This window comes from Rhinoraja longicauda, chromosome 31, assembly GCF_053455715.1.
Source record: "Rhinoraja longicauda isolate Sanriku21f chromosome 31, sRhiLon1.1, whole genome shotgun sequence".
Classification (NCBI taxonomy): Eukaryota; Metazoa; Chordata; class Chondrichthyes; order Rajiformes; family Arhynchobatidae; genus Rhinoraja; species Rhinoraja longicauda.
Window position 1 is genome coordinate 29013904 of NC_135983.1, and position 14641 is coordinate 29028544.

General features: G+C 45.5%; 1 protein-coding gene across 7 annotated transcripts in view; it reads left to right on the top strand.

Annotated features, from left to right (window-relative positions):
* The window catches only part of slc31a1 (solute carrier family 31 member 1), a 49308-nt gene that overhangs the window by 29554 nt on the left and 5113 nt on the right, over positions 1 to 14641 (top strand). For 3 of the 7 annotated variants that reach the window (XM_078426468.1, XM_078426469.1, XM_078426470.1), the window contains exons 2-5: positions 1606 to 1783; positions 6995 to 7147; positions 11505 to 11577; positions 13674 to 13842. In XM_078426468.1, the coding sequence (XP_078282594.1) occupies positions 7037 to 7147; positions 11505 to 11577; positions 13674 to 13842 (353 nt within the window). In that variant the 5' untranslated portion in view covers positions 1606 to 1783; positions 6995 to 7036. The remainder of the gene's footprint in view (positions 1 to 1605; positions 1784 to 6994; positions 7148 to 11504; positions 11578 to 13673; positions 13843 to 14641) is intronic. The other 4 variants (XM_078426472.1, XM_078426471.1, XM_078426467.1 and 1 more) reach the window with 2 other exon arrangements.

Consider the following 14641-nt stretch of genomic DNA (forward strand, 5'->3'; position numbering starts at 1 on the left):
AGAGAACAGACAGAATTTTATGTGTAAGAAAATAACTGCAGATGCTGGTACAAATCGAAGGTATTTATTCACAAAATGCTGGAGTAACTCAGCAGGTCAGGCAGCATCTCAGGAGAGAAGGAATGGGTGACGTTTCGGGTCATGACCCTTCTTCAGACTGATGCAATGCAAATAATTTTATTATTTGCATTGCCTCAGCCTTTCTATAATTAGTGTTCTAAAGAAGATTGGGAATGGTTGGTTGAATAAAAAGATGCATAGTGCATGAAAGTTCTCCAGTTCACAGTTAGGTTGCAGAGGTGCAGCTTGTAGTGATGCTGCCTTATAGCGCTAGAGATCTTCATTCATTCCTCGCCCTGTGTGCTGACCAGGTGGAGTTCACACATTCTCCCTGTGACTGCGTGGGTTTCATCCTGTTGCTCCAATTTCCTCCCACATCCCAACGATGAGAGGGTTGATCGATCAATTGACTTTTGTGTTGGGGAATGGTAGAATATGGGGAGGAAATGAGATAAAATATGCAGGGCGGCACGGTGGCGCAGCGGTAGAGCTGCTGCCTTACAGGGTGCTGTCTGTACGGAGTTTGTACACTCTCCTCGTGACCTGCGTGGGTTTACTTAGATCTTCGGTTTCCCGCACACTCCAAAGACATACAGGTTTGTACGTTAATTGGCTTGGTGTAAATGTTTTTTAAAAAATCCCTAGTGTGTGTAGTTAATGTGCAGGGATCGCTAGTCGATACGGACTCGGTGGGCCGAAGGGCCTGTTTCCGCCATGTATCTCTAAACTAAACTAAAATGGGATTGATGTAGGTTTAGTGTAAATGGTTGGCATGTTCTCATTGGACTGAAGAGCCTGTATCAGCGTTGTATCTCCCTATTGTTCTGGACTGATCTGTGCAGGCTTTCTATGAGCAAATGCATCTCTGGCAAGATTGTAGTTGTTCGCTTTCCAGTTTAATGGGATCTGTTTCTGATTTTGTCGCTCCAGGCTACCGAATTGAATGAAACTTTCCACTGTATACGTGGGAGGACAAACAAGCCATGTTTGCACATTTGCTTTGCCTCCAGTTGCATGAATCTAGCACTGCAATCTAATTTCCTGCTGCTTTCTGTGGAACAGTGCCTTGAGGTGTATAGACATTAGTTTTTAAGTGTCTGAAGGTCTGGAGTGTTTTGGAGAACATAAGTTGTGACAAATATAGCGAGATGAAAGCTGCATGAAGCACTATTCTGAAATAAAAACCGGGTGCTGAAAGTAGAGAAAATGTGGATTAAAAGTTATCCAACGGCCCTGAGATGCTGATGCTTTTGAAGACTTTTCACAAAATGCAGATTGATTTGCATTTTCAGGCTTCTGAAATGCAACTGTTACTCCACTGTGCAAGAAGGAAGCAAAGCAGAAGAGGGGAGACTTTGGGCTGGTTAGCCTGACTTCAGTGATTGGCAAAATGTTAGAGTCCATTATAAAGGGTGGGATTTCTGGCTGCTTAGAAGCACGTGATAAAATAGGCCAAAGTCAGCATGGATTTGTGAAGGGAAGATCTTGCCTGATGAATCTGTTGGAATTCTTTGAGGAAGTAAATGTTTTCCTATTTCTCCATAGAAAAAAAGAAAGGGGTGGCGCGGTGGCGCAGCGGTAGAGTTGCTGCCCTACAGCGCCTGAGACCCAGGTTCCATCCTGACTACGGGTGCTGTCTGTCCGGGGTTTGTACATTCTCCCCATTACCACGTGGGTTTTCTCCGGGTGCTTCAGTTTCCTCCCACATTCCAAAGATGCACAGGTTCGTAGGTCAATTGCCTTTGATAATGATTCTCAATTGTTCCTAGTGTGTAGGATAGTGTTAGTGTGTGGAGACCGATGGTCAGCGTGGATGCAGTGGGCCATGAAGCCTGTTTCCATGCTGTATCTCTAAACTAAAAACTAAACTAAATAGCAGGATAGTCAAATGGACTTTCAGAAGTCCTTTGATAAGCTGCCACACATGAGGCTGCGATAGAAGATGAGAGCCTGTGATATTAGAGGGAGGATGCTAACTTGGATAACAGGTTGGCTGAATGGTAGAAGACAAAGAGTGGCAATAAAGGGGGCTATTTCTGTTTGGCTGCCAGTTCCGCAGGGCTCGGTGCTGGGGCCACTGCTCTTCATGTTGTATATTAATGATTTGGACGAGGGGATTGATGGCTTTGTGACCAAGTTTACGGATGATACGAAGATAGGTGAAGGGGCAGGTTGTGTAGAGAAAGCAGGGACTCTGCAGAAGGTGGCAGATGCAATACAGCATGGCAAACTGGAGTCATGCATTTTGGTAGTCGGAATAAAGGTGTAGACTATTTTCTAAATGGGGAGAAAATCCAAAAATTGGAGGTGCAAAGGGACTTGGGAGTGCTGGTGCAGGATTTACAAAAGGTTAATCTGCAAGATGAATTGGTGGTATGGACGACAAATGCAATGTTAGCATTTAGTTCGAGAGGACTAGAATATTAAAACAGGGATGCAATTCTGAGGCTTTATAAGGCACTGTTCAGACCACATTTGGAGTATTGTGAGCAGTTATGAGTCCCGTATCTGTGGAAGGATGTGCTGGCCTTTGAGAGGGTCCAGAGGTGGTTTACGAGAATGGTCCCTGGAATGAGTGAGTTAATGTCTGATGAGCATTTGATGGCACTGGGCCTCGACTCTCTGGAGTTTGGAAAGGAAATGATATGGAATTTCTTCAGTCAGAGGGTGGGGAATCTGTGGAATTCATTGCCACAGAAGGCTGAATTGCCACAGGATTTTGAATTCAGAATTCATTGCCACAGAAGGCTAAAAGTCAATGGATATTTTTAAGGTGGAGATTGACACATTCCTGATTAGTACGGGTGTCCGGGGTTATGGAGGAAGGCAGGAGAATGGGGTTGAGAGGGAGAGATAGATCTGCCGTGATTGAATGGCGGGTTAGAAATGGCCTACTTCTGCTCCTGTGACTTATGAACAAGAACTATAAAATATGAATGGAACAAAGCACACAGACAAACTCCTTGGCATTTGTGCTTTGAGTTCTCCTTTGCTTGTGTTCTAGTCCCTATATCGATATACAGTAGGTGCAGGAGTAGGCCATTCGGCCCTTCGAGCCAGCACCGCCATTCAATGTGATCACGGCTGATCATTCACAATCAGTACCCCGTTCCTGCCCGCTCTCCATACCCCCTGACTCAGCTATCATTAAGAGCTCTATCTAGCTCTCTTGAAAACATCCAGAGAATTGGCCTCCACTACCTTCTGAGGCAGAGAACACTCCACAGATTTACAACTCTCTGAGTGAAAACGTTTTTCCGCATCTCCGTTCTAATTGTCCTCATCTCCGTTAAATGAAGTGATATTGTTTAATATTTTCCAACAATGCTTTGCTTCTGACACTCGGAGGCATAAAAGTATTTGATGGAAAGCTGCCAGTTTGTGCCGTATTTATCTGTCTGACGTTGGGATGGTGCTGAGATTCATTAACGTGCGTGTGTTCTCCTGCATCACAAATCACTTAATGACGTAATAATTAGATTGAGTAAAGGTCTAACAATGCTAAGGACAGCAGTACTGTGAGGTGCAAGGCGAAGTCATGAGACCCCACTTCCTGCTGGGAACCACGCTTGCAATTGTCAAGCAACATCCAGCCAATTTACTTTTGAAAGGCCATCTCTGTTGTAAATGCAGTCAGCTCTATGTGGATTAATGTCGGCCAGGATAGTATGAATATTGATTTCTCTAACATCAAGTATCCCTTGCATCCCCTCTCTCTCCATCCCTCCCCCACCCAAGTCGTACTAGCTTCAAAGTCGTCTTGTTGAGTCTTGTTGTCTGTAACTCGTTTTAACCTAGCCCAAATGCCTGCTTCTTTTATCATCGTTACTTTTTTGCATAACTTTCATTCATTTGTTTTATATCTCTCCATATCACTGACTATATTTCTCGTTTCCCTTTTCCCTGTCTCTCGGTCTGAAGCATCACCTATTCCTTTTCTCCAAAGATGCTGCCTGTCCCGCTGAGTTACTCCAGCTTTTTGTGTCTATCTACAGGAAGAACTCGTATAGCTCTCTCAAATAAGCTTCTTTTCTATCCGTCTGATGGGGTACGTTCATTTACTATCTCATCTTAAAGAGGAATGCACCAACACTGTGGCATGAAGAGTTGCACTGAAGTATTAAACTGTGTCATGCACTCGAGTCCCAACATTGGGCTTTGAACCCTGAGCTTCTGACTGTCGGACCAGTGGAATTATTTAGTACAACCTCAGACAAAAGTGTCTGAGGAGAGGGAATCGCAGTGCTTTCATAGCACCTGCAGATTAGCATCAATTTATATTATAGTACCCTAAATGTTTCCAACTTTCAGAGAAACAGATCCAAAGACCCAACAATGAAGCTGCATTTTTATTATAAGCCCCGTCAATATTATAAAGATGGGATCGTGTGGAGTGGAAAAGAGGCAGAATGGTTGCTCTTCCAAATCCAATTGTTTAAAATCCATTTGAGTAAACAAGCGCTTATTGGCTGTCTGTGCGTTGGATGGCTGGTGCTGTAATCAAATCAGTTGCAATTGTAAACCAGTTGTTCTCATCATCACGTTACACTAAATCTAATTTGTGTCCGCTATCTCCTGAAACCTGATTTAATTTCAAATGTCAGGTAGTGCTCCAAGGCTTAAAAGCTGATCTTATTTGGTCAAACAGGTGAATCAATGTCCATTTATAACGTCAGGAAGACAGAACTTAAGAGATTATCTTATGCTCAAGGTTCTCATCTCAAAAATGGATTAGGGAGTGGCCTTTGTCAGAGATTGTTAAAATAGATTGCTTGCCATTGTGTGTTTTGCAAAAGATAATAAAGGCAGACTCCCAACCCTTCCGAATTTGGCCGAAAGTTTCCGCTTTCTTATTCCATTTCCGCCATTCCGATTTTGCCTCACATTTTTCCGCAAAACACATGCCTCGCCGCTCGCCTCGCCCCCCCTCCCCCCACCTCGCCGCTGGCCCGGCCTCGCTGCTCTACCCACCTCGCCGCTGGCCCACCCTCGCCACTGTGCTCGCCTCTGGCCCGGCCTCGCCTCGCTGCGGAGCGTGAGGCTCGTTGATGTTGAGAGGGGATGGGGGTGGGGCAGTGGAGTCGGAGGAGGGAGTGGGGGTCGGGGGGGTGGAGGAAGGGTGGGGGGGAGGAAGGGTGGGGGGGAGGAGGGGTGGGGAGGGACATGGACCGTTGTGATTTGCTGTTGAAGATAATTGGAGCAAGTATGTCTTCAATTAAATTAGGTGTGTGCAGTTTTTTAAATGAAACTCCTTCATAACTTAGTCATACATTTTATAACCATTGTTCTTTTATTCAATACCAAGAGAATTGGGATGTGTAAGGAAAAAGCAAAATAGAAAAGACAAAACAATTTTTGTTGTAAAAAGTATCTCTGTTCAATAACCTTTCTATAATAGCAGGATATACTCATGATAGGCCTGACATTGTACATGTAGTCCAAGAACTACAGACTGTTGGAAATAAGTCGTTTTTCACACATGAATGTAGCACAACGCGTGCGTGCATTTGGCGTGCATACCTTTTTTGCCGAGAAGTTGCATTACCCGCCATATTATGAGTTTTGTTGTAAAATTCTGAATTTTGGTCATCAAAATTCTGAATTTGTAAAATCAAATGTTGGGAGGTCTGTAAAGGTCTGAAGAAGGATCTCAACCAGAAACATCACCCATTCTTTCTCTCCAGAGATGCTGCCTGACCCGCTGAGTTACTTCAGCATTTTGTGTCTTGTCTTCGGTGTAAACCAGAATCTGCAGTTCCCTCCTTCAAATAAATAACTTTCCATGTATTGTGAGCCCAATTTTCAAGCATATTTTGCGCACTCTGGGATGAAAATTTAGAATGTGGGTCTGCTCCTTAGTTGGTTTGATCAGATTTGCCCAGGTGAGCAAAATATATTACGTTTCTAAAGCCCCCCAGTTTCCAAGCTGGAGGGAGGGGGGAGAGGTGTGTGGAGAGGAAGAGAGGGGCAAGAGTGATAACTTGGGTCATCCTAGTCTTAGCATTAATGCATTAGAAACATAGAAAATAGGTGCAGGAGTAGGCCATTCAGCCCTTCAATCATGGCTGATCATCCAGAATCAGTACCCGGTTCCTGTTTTCTCCTGAATAGACCATTTTCCCTCCGGGATGAATAAAGTTTTATCTTATCATAATTTCTGTAAGGGCAACACAGTGGTGCGATTGGTAGAACTGCTGCCTCACAGTGCCAGAGGCCCAGTTCGATCCTGACCTCAGGTGCTGCTTGCGTGGAGTTTGCACGTTCACCCTGTGACAGCTTGGCTTTCCTTTTTCTCCCATATCCCAAAGACGTGCGGTTTGTACGTTCATTGTAAATCGCACCTAGTGGGTAGGGAGCAGTGAGAAAGTGGGATAACGTGGAACTAGTGTGAATGGGTGATCGATGGTCGGTGTGGGCCGAAGGGTTTGTTTCCATGCTATCTGTTAACTGCTTTTAATATCGTGGGGAATAAACCGTCTGCCGTCAATTTAGAGCTTGACTGATCTGTCACTCTTTCATCCTCCCACCCCATCTCATTTGTTTAGTTTAGAGTTACAACGCGGAAACAAGCCCTTCGGCCCACCGAGTCCCCGCCAAGCATCAATCCCCGCACACTAACACTATCCTCCACACTAGGGACGATTTACAATTTTACCGAAGCCAATTAACCTCCAAACCTGTACGTCTTTGGTATGTGGGAGGAAACCGGAGCACCCGGAGAAAACCCACGCAGGTCACGGGGAGAATGTACAAACTCCATACAGGCAGCACCCATAGTCGGGATGGAACCCGGGTCTCTGGCGCTGTGAGGCAGCAGCTCTACCCGCTGTGCCACCGTGCCGCACATACAATTTCCTATTGTATTTTGAACTTGTATTTGTAGTGCGCTTTTTGCTTTCTGGAGATATGTGATGTTGTGTGTTTCCTTTCACAGGTATTCACGGGGAGTTGGGGGCTGGTTTTGTCCACGCTGGAAATGAACGGCTCAATGGGTCACGATCACGATCACAGCAGCATGTCCATGGACCCTGGTGGCCATGAACACCACTCTACGGCTGCACCAAGCCACGGCTCTCACGGCATGATGGTGAGCACTCCCTCCAACCTTGTTACCTCGTGCTCTGCAGGCAATCTGTCCTGTTCACTTAGTTTATTATTCCCACCTGTACAGGCACTCCTCAGCTTACGATGGGCTTCTGTTCCGAGAAACCCATCGCAAACCGAAAATATCGTAAGTCGAAATGCATTGAATACAAGTAATCACGTGGCCGGAAGCGAGTGGCGTCTCGCGATCACGTGACCAGAGGCGAGCGGTGTCTCGCGATCACGTGGCCTGATGCGAGCGGAGGCCTGCTACGAGTCGCTGCCGTTTGCACCATCGCAAAATCGAAATATCGCAAGTCGAAGCATCGTAACCCAGGGAGCACCTGTACAGTGAAAAGCTCAGCTGATACAACAAGATGGCAGCATTTGTAATTCCACAAGAGTTTGGGCAGATGAGGTAGCTTAATTTGGATTGAAGTTAGTGTGAGGCATTGCAACACCCTCTCAGTTGACATAGAAACATAAAATTGGTGCAGGAGTAGGCCATTCAGCCCTTTGAGCCAGCACCGCCATTCAATATGATCATGGCTGATCATCTAAAATCAGTACCCCATTCCTGCTTTCTTTCCATATCCCTTGATTCCTTTAGCCCTAAGAGCTAAATCTAACTCTCCCTTGAAATCTGCCAATAATCTGCCATTATATATGGAATTATAATGATGGTAAGGGGGTTTTTGGCCTGGAATAGCTGATTTTGGGGAAGGGAATCGTTTGTATTGCAGGAGGTTGCAATGGTTACTGAGATCCCAGCCAGCTTCTCCTCATAACCATTTTTTAATAATTCTTGTGAGGTATCTGTATGTGAATGAAAGATGTTTTAATCTGCTGTCTGTCATCGTGTGGCTCGCTGAGTCTGCATGCAGAGTCAAGGCAACATGTATCCATTCTACAAATAGTTATTTCATCAGGAATCTGAAAACTGTGACTGAATGAAACAATGTTTGGTGGTTGAATGGAAAGCCTTAGTGATAGGGTACCAGAAATCTGAAAGAGAAGATGGGAACAAGGAGCAGATGGTGGGACAACACTGGGAGCTGGAAACTGAACCATGAGGCTTGACTAATGCAGTAATATTAGTCCCTCGGCTTGCCAACATTAGGGTCTTCCTCCAACGTATCAACTTTACCAGGAGCCTTCATGTTTGTAAATTATGAATTCTTTCATATGACATTGCTTAATTATTTCATCCACATGCATTGAAGTCCATAAGCTATCCATTAACTTATATGAGGAATGTAAAACTGTTGACAAGGGCATCACCATAGTTTAGTTTCGAGCTGCACCTTGGAATCCGACCCTTCAGCCCACCAGGTCCACGCCGACCATCGATCACCCCTTCACACCAGTTCTATGTTTTCCCAGTTTAGCATCCACTCCCTACACACGAGGGGCAATTTACAGAAGCCAATTAACCTACAAACCAGCAGATCTTTAGTTGTGGGAGAAAATCGGAACAGCCAGAGAAAACCCACAAGGTCACAGGGAAAACGTGCAAACTCCACAAAGACAGCAACCGAGGTCGAGAGAAAGGAAATTTGCACAGTTTCTATTACCACACTGCAAGTTTACACACTCGGTTTACACTACTGTGCAAGTTTACACAATTGGCTCACAAGATATTTCCATTTGTCAGATGGGCCACTGGTGTTCTGGTTATTGTTTCTCTGGAAGTGGGGATCAGTTTGAGAGCAAGTTCTGGGAATGGATGGCATTAGTCCAGGAGCTGGTCACAGAGCCATCTTGCGGCATAGAAAGTATGTTTAAGTAAAACTCCAGACTTGAATGAATAATTTCATAAAAGCAAATAGGCTTTTTTCAAAAATCTCAAATTCCATGAAAAAAGAAAAGAATTGAGTTGGAGGGAAAGTTCAGAAGGTTGCACTGTGATCAAAAAGAGGAGGGCAAACCGGAAACACAGCATAACATTTTGGAAAGTCTCCGGATCTAGAGATGATGGCTGTTGAGGGAAGAGGGGAGCCAGTGATTCAGACAGCTTCTGTCAGCTTCTCTCAGACCTCTACAGAACAGAGGTCTCTCAGACCTCTACAGACCTCTACAGACTTCTCTCAGACCTCTACAGACTTCTCTCAGACCTGTACAGAACAGAGGCTGATTCATGTTGATAGACAAATGTAACAAAGACGTTATGGACACCTGATATATTTGAGGACTCTGATCACTTGCTTTGTGGAAGAGATCATTGTTCACAACTGCATGGCCTTTCTAATGCCCAATGTATGGGATGTAATAATTAAGTGTGTAGGAAAGAACTGCAGATGCTGGTTTAAATCGAAGATAGACACAAAATCCTGGAGTAACTCAGCGGGGCAGGCAGCATCTCTGGAGAGAAGGAATGGGTGATGTTTTGGGTTGAGACCCTTCAGTTTGAAGAAGGGTTTCGAGCCAAAACCCATTCCTTCTCTCCAGAGATGCGGCCTGTTCTGCTGAGTTACTCCAGCATTTTGTGTCTATCTTGTATTTATGGTGTCTATCTTGTACGCCCCTCAAGCATATCTGCCATTTCATGAGGTCGTAGCTTGTCCTATTATAACCTTAGAGCCACATAGTCACACGGCGTGGAAACAGGCCATTCGGCTGATCAAGATGTCCCATCTACACTAGTCCCACCTGCCCACATTTGGTCCTCGTGATCTTATCCACCTCTATAAGATCCACCCCTTGGCCTCCTGCGCTCCAAGGAATAAAGTCTAGCCTGCCCAACCCTGCCTATAGGGTAGGCTTTCAAGTCCTGACAGCATCCTTGTAAATCTTTTCTGCACTCCTAGCTTCACAACCAGAACTAAACTAAACATCCTTGCTATGGCAGAGTGACCAAACCTGAACACTATGCTCTACATGCGGCCTCATCAACAGCTTGTACAAGTGTATCATAACATCCCAACTACACTCAGTAACCTGACTGATATACCAAAAGCCTTTTTGATCCCACAATCTACTGCAATGCCACTTTCAAGGAACAATATACCTGCACTTCAAGATCCCTCTGCTCTATAACACTCCCCAGGTCCCTGCCATTCACTGTGAAGGTCCTGTTCTGTTTTGACTTCCCAAAATGCAATGCCTCGCACTTACCTGCAGTAAACTCCATTATCAATTCCTCAGCCCACTTGCCCAACTGATCAAGATCTTGGTGTAACTTTTCATAACCATCTTCGCTATCTTAATACCACTCATTTTAGTGTCATCTGCAAACTGACTAATCATGACGTGCACATTCTCATCTAAATCGTTGATTTAAACTACAAACAGCAATTTACTTCTACTCTGACCCAAACATGGAAAATACTACATAAGCATTCAGGCTAAAATGTGATCAATCAATCCTGGAACATAGACACAGAATAGTACGGCACAGGAATGGGCCCTTCGGCCCACAATGTTGGTGCCAAACGTGATTCCAAGTTACACTGATCTCATCTGCCTGCACATGATCCATACCCCTCTATTCCCTGCACTTCCAAGTCAAGTCAAGTCAAGTTTATTTGTCACATACACGATGTGCAGTGAAATGAAAGTGGCAATGCCTGCGGATTGTGCACAAAAAAGAATTACAGTTACAGCATATAAATAAAGTTACTATAGCATAGACAAAATTTAGTCTCTGGAGTTATAAAAGTTGACAGTCCTGATGGCCTGTGGGGAGATACTCCGTCTCATCCTCTCCGTTTTCACAGCGTGACAGATCAGCCACCTCCTCCCGGTAGGCCTTCTCATCGTTGTTGGAGATCCGGCCCACCACCACAGTGTCATCAGCAAACTTGATGATGGAGTTTGAGCTGAACCTGGCCCCACAGTCATGTGTGTACAGGGAGTACAGTAGGGGGCTAAGGACGCAACCCTGGGGGGATCCTATGTTCAGGGTGAGGGAGCAAGATGTGTGTTCCCCCATCCTGACCACTTGGGGCCTGGTGGTGAGAAAGTCCAGGACCCAGGCACACAGAGGGGTGCTAAGCCCCAGTTCCAGCAGCTTCTCAACCAGTCTGCTGGGGACTATTGTGTTGAATGCTGAACTAAAGCCTGCCTGCCTGCACATGATCCATACCCCTCTATTCCCTGCACTTCCACCTGCCTGTCTAAAAGCCTCTTATAAGCCACTGTGGTATCTGCTTCCACCACCACCCCTGGCAGCACATTCCAAGCCCCCGTTACAGTGCTCATTAAAAAAACTTGCCCCACACATCTCCATTAAACTTTCTCCCTCTCACCGTATATCTATATCCTGGGGGACTGTGTTTGCGAGCTGAAGCAATGAGATTTTTTGGCTAGTACTTGTGTTTGTGGTGTAATCGGCGTCTCACTCTGCAATTGTTTACCCCCAGCAAATGACATTCTACTTTGGGTACAAAGACGTGTCGCTGCTCTTCCCGGGGCTGCTCATCAATTCTGTTGGAGGTGAGTGCTGGATTCAGAGATGACCGGGAGTTTACACAACTGCCAGCATCCGTTGATGTGATGCCTGCAGGTACAAGTATACCAGGATGTATATTTGCCAGACGGCTGTGGAGGACAAGTCAGTCGATATATTTAAGGCAGAAATAGATAGATTCTTGATTAGTGTGGGTGTTAGAGGTTATGGGGAGAAGGCAGGAGAATGGGGTTGGGAGGGAGAGATAGATCAGCCATGATTGAATGGCAGAGTAGACTTGATGGGCCGAATGGCCTAATTCTACTCCTATCACTTGTGATCTAAGATGCCTTGTGGATGATTGGCAAACAAAATTTGAAGTGGAGTGACATAGATGTCAGAAAGTCAAAAGAAAGTTTAAGTTTAAAGGTCCGACTTCAATGGGGAGTAGGCGCCAATGTTTAGTCATTCAGGAACTTAAGATGCAAGCATGCTGTAGGACTTGGTATCTAATGTGGGAGGTGTTTACAGAGATGGAAGAGGTTGTGGTCATTCATGAAATTTAGATACCTATATATCAGATTTTCTTTTGAGAATTAGATGGACTGGGAAACCTAAATTTTGGAACATTTCTATTTCTAAATAGAAATCTAGAACAAAAGGTGAGAGGGTAGAAATGTAACAGCGATCCGAGGGGTAAATTAGTGGTGGTTGCCTGCAATGTGCTGACAGGGATGTGGCAGAGGCTGATACAATAACATTTAAAGGACATTTGGACGGGTACTCGGATGGTACCTATCAGTGGATATTTTTAAGGCAGACATAGATAGATTCTTGATTAGTACGGGGGAAGGCAGGAGAATGGGGTTAGGAGGATAGATCAGCCATGATTGAATGGTGGAGTATTGATGGGTCGAATGGCCTAATTCTGCTCTTATCACATATGACGAAGTAGTGAGAGGAGGTTGAACTCTCGTCGGAGAGAGGAGTCAGTCTGAAGAAGGGTCTACACCCGAAACGTCACCCTTCCTTCTCTCCAGAGATGCTGCCTGTCCCGCTGAGTTACACCAGCATTTTGTGTCTACCTTTGACTAAAGTACTGAGCTGCCTTGAGCAACTCATCCTTGGGTGGGAGTGGTAACAGAGTGGCTCAGCTACTGCCTCACAGCGCCAGTGACCTGGGTCCAAGCCTGACCTCCAGTGCCATCTGTGTGCAACTTGGATGTCCTCCGATGACTGCATGGGCCACCTACATGGTTTCTCGTATCTCAAGGTTGACGGCTAAATTGTTTGTTGTAACTTGCCCCTCCTATCCAGGTGAATGTTGTCATCTGTTATGTAGAGTGAATAAAATAGTGTTGGTGAAGGATTCATTCAAATGGTGCTTAACAGTTTAGTTTAGAGATACAGCACGGAAATTGGGCCCTTCGGCCCACCAAGTCCACGCCGACCAGCGATCCCCACACAATATCCTAGTGCTATCCTACACACACTAGCGACAATTTACAATTTTTACTCAAACCAAATTAACCTACAAACCTGTACGTCTTTGGAGTGTGGGAAGAAACCAGAGCACCCGGAGAAAACCCACGCAGGTCACAGGGAGAACTGACAAACTCCACACAGACAGCACCGGGAGACAGGATGGAACTCCAGCACTCTGTGAAACGTCACCTAGCCATGTTCTCCAGAGAAGCTGCCTGGCCTGTTGAGTTACTCCAGCACTCTGTGAAACGTCACCTAGCCATGTTCTCCAGAGAAGCTGCCTGGCCTGTTGAGTTACTCCAGCACTTTTGTCTTTTTTCTTAGAATCGTCCATCTTAGGCTGGCTGAGGGTGGAGTTAGTCAGGGTTGTGCATTGTGCTGCTAAACCATCGTGGAATTGGGAAACCTCCTGATAACTGAGGCACTTTGCAAAGTGTGATCAGTATATTCTTTTTGGCAAATATCTAATGATCCCATTTAAAATCTCGAGGCAATTCCTTGAAAAAAAAAACTGAAATGCTCTTGCTTCTCTTCCCTATTTCCCCCCCATCCCAATGCACCGATCTTCCTGTGGTTGTGTCCTGTGTCTGACTGCTGAATAACTTTAAACTGTAGAATTTGTCCAATCTTCCTTTCTTCTGTAATCTTGCCTCCACAGGGATGGTTGGAGCCTGCGTGGTTGTCTTCCTGCTTGCGGTCATTTATGAAGGTCTAAAAATCAGTCGGGAATGTTTGCTCCGCAAGTCGCAGGTCAATGTCCGTTATAACTCCATGCCCGTCCCCGGACCAAACGGCACAATATTGATGGAAACGCACAAAACCGTCGGGTGAGTGAGAGAAACCGCTGAGACGCACGATTTGTAAACCGCAGAACTATATTGATGGTGAATTGTGGCTGATGCTTTCTGCAGATGCAGAGAGATTCAGGGCCAGACACAAAACGCTAGAGTAACTCAGCCAGTCAGGCAGCATCTCTGGAGAAAAGGAATGGGTGACATTTCGGGTCGAGACCCTTCTTCAGACTGAGAGTCGGGAGAGGGCAGTACAGAGATAGAATGTAGTTGGAGACAGTCAGTGGGCATGGGATGTTGAGATGAAACGTGACGGTGGCAGTACAATCTGTGTGACGTTCCTGTCTGTCCTATCTGGCTCAATTTACAGCAACTGGAAAACTGATCAGGGATGGTCGGAAAATGAACAACTTTCCAGAATCAGTGCACATGTAGAAGCAGTGACTGTAGGAAGGAACTGCAGATGTTGGTTTACATCTAAAAAGACACATAGTGCTGGAGTAACTTAGCGGGTGAGGCAGCATCTCTGGAGAGAAGGAATGGGTGACGTTTCAGGTCGAGACCCATCTTCAGACTGAGAGTGGCTTTCCACGGCTTTCTCTTTAGCTGGAGCGGGGTACCAGAGATATGGGAAGGGCACAAAGGGTAATGTAAGGTGTGAAAAGAACAGATCAAAGCAGACGATGATCAAGGAAATGTCCAGTGGTTCATTGCTGGTTGAAGGGACAGTGACATCTCTTCAGTGATGCCTGTCCCGCTGAGGTGCTCCAACATTTTGTGTCTCTACTTTAGAAGCAGTGACTGTTGCCTTCCAAACAGGCGCACCAGACTGCGC